Here is a 5075-nt window from a genome sequence, read left to right on the forward strand (position 1 = left end):
CGGCATTATAATTTGCTCTTAATCCTAAATTACACGACTTAACGTTCTTATTAATAATTAATTTTAATTATTTTCGATGTAGTAATATAAGTAGTTGATATTGGGCTCTTTTATGTAGTTTACTTTTGTGCAAAATGTTACTAATTTACTTAGATAAGCTACATTTTTCAGCAGATTATGCCCTTAAGATTACAATTGGCTAGTAGCTAATTAGTCAATTACCAGGTATCGAATACACGACTATGGCTCCTGTGATTAGAAAACAACCTAGTGGATGGGAAAAGCGTAAGAAGAAAAAAAGAATTGAAGCGTTTATTATGTCTCAAAGTGGAGCTCTAGAAAAATATAAACGGAAATCGCAGGTTGATGCTAGTACTAATGCAACTGATGTTAATGTTGACAACGACGATGGCAATCATAATGAGAATGACAATGTTAATAATGGCCGTGGCGATGGTCCTGATGATACCTGTGTTGGCAACATGAATGTGGATTCTGCTGACACGGATGATCCTAATCTTAAGAATAGTGATAGTAATGTTGATGGTGTTAACGGTGATGATGTCAATGATGCCGGTGAGAATATTAAGTTTGACATATTTGATCCAAGATGTTGGGATGGTCTTACTTCGGATATGATTAAGGTTTTAGTAGCAGAGGGTCCTAAAAGAGATGTATCTATCAAGAAAGGTCCTAAAGATAGGTTTTCTAGACGATTTTCTGCGACTCATTATACTAGAATTCTACCAAATAAAGAGAAGTGGGACAGGGAATGGTTGGTATATTCGAAAGAGCTTGGCAAAGTTTTTTGTTTCTGCTGTAAGATATTTAGAAAGGGGTCCGTGAAAGGTCAGCTAGCTAACGAGGGTTTTTCGAATTGGAGACATCTTAGCACTCGACTTAAAGAGCATGAAGTTGGTTCAGAACACATGATGAATATGGTTAGTTGGGTTGAGATGCGTTTACGGTTGAAGAAGAATGAAACAATTGATAAAGTTGCTGAGAAGGAACCAAATGTCTAAATGTCATAGTTTAACAAAAAATCTTTATCTATTTTGATTGTTAGTTTTTGAGTTATAATTATCATTTTGTTGTCCTTTTTGGTTCGATTTTCTCTGATTGCCATTTTGCTTTATTCAAGAGATCTTTCAGCTTGCAACACCGAAGATGTATTTAAGGTGTTTTTTTGATCAAAGTGGTTGATGTTTCAAATCTCATATTTGACAAAGATGCAGAAGTTTGTGTGTTCAAATAAATATACTGTATATCTATGAATATATAATCATTAGTTCAAAAATTTAGTAACAAAAGCTGTATATGTACAGTTTGACTCAACCAAATTCACAATGCAAAAGGACTAAAGGGAAAATGAATGATCGGCATCCTTGACATGGAAATGTTTTTGTTAAGGACACTCGGTGCCACCGAATCTTCAACAATAACAGGGTCAACTTCCAAGACTTTTTCTGGCACAAGCTTTTGACCATCGACCTTCGCCAATACCTCATAATGCAAATTTATGTTCTCAGGCTTTGTTCTCCATTCAGGGTACCCCTCCCAGAAGGACTCATTGCCGGTCAACTTCTTTTCCACAGCAAAACCTAGCTTCAAAAAAGTCTGAGCTGATATGTCAACTTTCAACACCTTAAAGGAATCACTCGTGCTAGCTGTTGAATCCAAAACAGCAGAAATTAGCGTCTCTATACCACGTAAGTTTGAGTTTGACCTATTGAGGGATGAAACGGGCCAAAATGTGTTCACGCCTTCTTGAGTGAAGAGGGCCGGGGTCTGTTCTTGAAGATCAATGGTAGAGAGTGCAGTTTTTGAGTTTGGCTTTGAAACTGCAGATAGTTTTACCAAGCCAGGAGCAAGGCGTTTAAGCTTGAGCCTGTTGGAAGAGCGTGATGATGTGGCAGGGGAACTTAGTGACGCAGGTCCAACGATACGGAGAGAGATAAGTTGGCTTTTGGAACGAGAGGCGTTTAGGAGGTGGTCTGCTAACGTGAAGAGGCCTGAAGCAAAACCGTCATTTGTTTTGTTAAAAGGAAGTGGGAGTTCAATGGGGTGTCGTAAACTGACAGACTTGGCACCGTGTATTGTGACTACAGCACCATCTGCTAGGATTACTTTCTTTAGCTCTCCAGCATCAACATCATGCTGCACATTATTTACAATCACAATTTGTAAGGACACCTAATGGGAGTACAGTAATCACCAAAATTGGCAAACAAATCAACATATATACATAAACAAAAACTTACTGGCAAAAAAAGGCGCATGTCCTTGGCATCCTGAATCCAAAGCTCCATTGGACCCGAGAGCTGGAATGGAGCCAAACTAGGCAAACCCTTATCTTTCTTCGCTAGCAACCCATTTTCATCAGATAATCTTACCTTATCTTCCACTAGGAAAGTAGGCAATTCGACGTGTTCCCATTTGTTTACATCCTCCAACAGTTTTATAGGAAGAACTTTGTTATCGATCTCGAGCTCAAACTCCATTGATCTAGCTACTAAAGTATCCTTTAAGTCAAAACCTGATACTTTGGCACCTTCTAGTTGTGACTCCAGTCCCTTTACAATTGTTTCCTTCAAATCCTAAAACAAAAACAAATACAAAATCATGATTAGAACCCCCAAAATCTATAATATATATCAAAATTTTCCTACAAACAAAAATATCAATAGTTTTTCATGTAGATAAAAAATACTAAATAATTAATTTGCATAGAATAAAGATGATTAACTTACAGATATGGACTTAGAATATTGAACATTAACATCTGGCATGGAGTTTAAAAGAGCACTTGAACATGAAATTTGTATCATCAAAACAAATAAATACACGAAGCTTATAACCTTAATAGCCATTGTCGATACGATAATATTATGATTTTGAGTGTTTTTTTGAGAGTTTAAAGTTTGATTTTAAGAGGCAAAATTGTAAGGTTGATGATATGTTTTTAGAGACCCCAAAGGTGTGATATTAATATGATACGAACTTGCATTGTAATTGGTCCACGTTGGACGTGTTGACGTGGAAATCGTGGACCGTGAGCATTACGTTGGGGAAACGTTGACGTAAAAGTCTTTCACGATTGGCTTATTATGTCGGGCCAGAAAATGGGCCAAAAAAAAATGATCAAGTTGAAACCCAATGGGCCATTGGCTAAATTTGGATACTAATCATACATCAATATACCTTAATTATGCTTGCCAGATGGCTATACTTTGTTTAGAACATGGAATGATTGATTTTGATACGTTAAAATAAATGAAAAAATGATTATTCCTTGTAATACATCCTCCTGAAAATTCTTTGATCATGACACAGTGGTCTGATCATAAGATGAGATTAGAAGAAAGATTTAATATAATTCAATTAAACATAATTATCATAATGAGAATTATACTAGTGTGATCACAAACGTAACATACAATTATATACAGGTGTTTCTAAGCTTAAACGTATGTTCATTTATTTTGATAAATAATCATCAACTTTTGATTTGGCATGATAAAAATTTCATCATTGGTTGTTAGCCTGTTAATCCATAGGGATATTGGTTGTGACGTAATGGTTAACTATATAACATATCTCTACTCTGGATTTGTTTTGTTTTCCAAGTAATTGCTACTACAATTTTACATCATGTTTGTCAAGAAATATATCCTGAAATTGTCAGAACATTACATACAAGATGTAGAAATGGAGATAGGCCAGTTCATAACTGTACCTAACTTATAACTGGGCCTTCTAATCTAGATTTTTATTTGCTATGTTGTAGAAAAAAAGGAAAGATAAAAAAAAAAAAAAAAAGGTAAATTACACTTTTCGTCCTTGAAGTTGACACGTTTTTTATTTTTGATCCTAAAACTTTAAAAATTACATTTTTGATCTTAAAGTTGGCCAATTTTTTCAATAATCGTCCTTTTGCCTTACGGCGTTAAAAAATGGCCGTTAACGTAGGCACATGCTAAACACGTGAGGGCACTAATATCATTTTACCTTACATCGAGGGACGAAAAGTGAAAAAATAGCTACTTAAGGGACGAAAAGTGAAAAAATAACTATTTGAGGGACGAAAAATCAAAATCATACAAATAAATTTATTCTTCCATTATTTCTTTTCCGATCATTTTCTTCGATCATTTTTACCAATGAAATTTTCCGACTAGACATTTATTTTCCGATAATACCTAATAAAAACTCGACTTTGAATCCAAATCTAAACCACAAACAAAATCATTTACTTAAATTCATGACATTCAAAATACAACTAATCAAACAAATTATAGTTCAAACATGCTAGTCATCTTTTTTTTTTCTTTTCTAAGTTTTGATTTTAATTGAAAGGGGGACGGTGGATGGTGGTGATTCTAGGTGGCGGCGGTTGGAGGTGACTCTATACGGTGGTGTTTGGTGGTAATTGTAGGCAGAGGTGGCTGGTGGTGATTGTAAGCGGTGGTGGTTGGTGTTGATTGTAGTGGCTGGTGGTAATTATAGGCACGGGGGGGGGGGGGGGGGGGGGGGGGGTGGCGGTGGGTGGCAGTGGCTCGTGGTGGTTATAGACGGCGGTGACTGGTAGCGACGATTGTTGTTGGTGGTTATTAGGTGGTGGTGATTGCAGAGGCTTGTTGGTAAAGGGGAAATAAATGTATAGTCGGAAAATTCCATCAGAAAAGATGATCGGAAAAGAAAGAATGAAAAAATAAATTTATTTGTATGATTTTCATTTTTCGTCCCTCAAGTAGCTATTTTTTCACTTTTCGTCCCTCAGGTAGCTATTTTTTCACTTTTTGTCCTCGGTGTAAGGTGAAATGACATTAGTGCTCTCACGTGTCTAGCACGTGTGTACGTTAACGGTCATTTTTTAACGTCGTAAGACCAAAGGACGATTATTGAAAAAATTGGCCAACTTTAGGGTCAAAATTGTAATTTTAAAGTTTAGGGTTCAAAAATGAAAAACATGCCAATTTTAAAGACGAAAAGTGTAATTTACTCACCAAAAAAAAACCCAAGACCCCATGGGGTTATGCTGCACTTGGAAAAAGAGTGGACATATCAAGGAAATG

General features: G+C 36.0%; 2 protein-coding genes across 2 annotated transcripts; one reads left to right on the forward strand and one right to left on the reverse strand.

The window, feature by feature from the left end:
- Positions 1–242: 242 nt before the first annotated feature.
- LOC122591829 (zinc finger MYM-type protein 5-like) lies at positions 243–1022 on the forward strand. The gene has a single exon (XM_043764060.1). It carries the CDS (start codon positions 243–245, stop codon positions 1020–1022), a length of 780 nt encoding a protein of 259 aa, XP_043619995.1.
- A 220-nt stretch (positions 1023–1242) lies between these two features.
- Positions 1243–2933, reverse strand: LOC122594041. Its single transcript, XM_043766523.1, has 3 exons — positions 2751–2933; positions 2262–2597; positions 1243–2157 (listed from the first exon to the last, which is right to left on the reverse strand). Exons 1-3 carry the CDS (start codon positions 2868–2870, stop codon positions 1342–1344), a joined length of 1272 nt encoding a protein of 423 aa, XP_043622458.1. The 5' UTR covers positions 2871–2933; the 3' UTR covers positions 1243–1341.
- Between the last annotated feature and the right edge of the window lie 2142 nt (positions 2934–5075).

Source organism: Erigeron canadensis, chromosome 3, assembly GCF_010389155.1.
Source record: "Erigeron canadensis isolate Cc75 chromosome 3, C_canadensis_v1, whole genome shotgun sequence".
Lineage (NCBI taxonomy): Eukaryota > Viridiplantae > Streptophyta > Magnoliopsida > Asterales > Asteraceae > Erigeron > Erigeron canadensis.

Bases quoted from the DNA above. Each gene is read 5' to 3' on its own strand.
- LOC122591829 (XM_043764060.1), top strand. From the start codon at position 243: ATGGCTCCTGTGATTAGAAAACAACCTAGTGGATGGGAAAAGCGTAAG.
- LOC122594041 (XM_043766523.1), bottom strand. From the start codon at position 2,870: ATGGCTATTAAGGTTATAAGCTTCGTGTATTTATTTGTTTTGATGATA. The intron at 2,598-2,750 runs GTAAGTTAATCA...TTTTTGTTTTAG, and splicing joins AATATTCTAAGTCCATATCT to GATTTGAAGGAAACAATTGT. The intron at 2,158-2,261 runs GTAAGTTTTTGT...AATAATGTGCAG, and splicing joins ACATGCGCCTTTTTTTGCCA to CATGATGTTGATGCTGGAGA.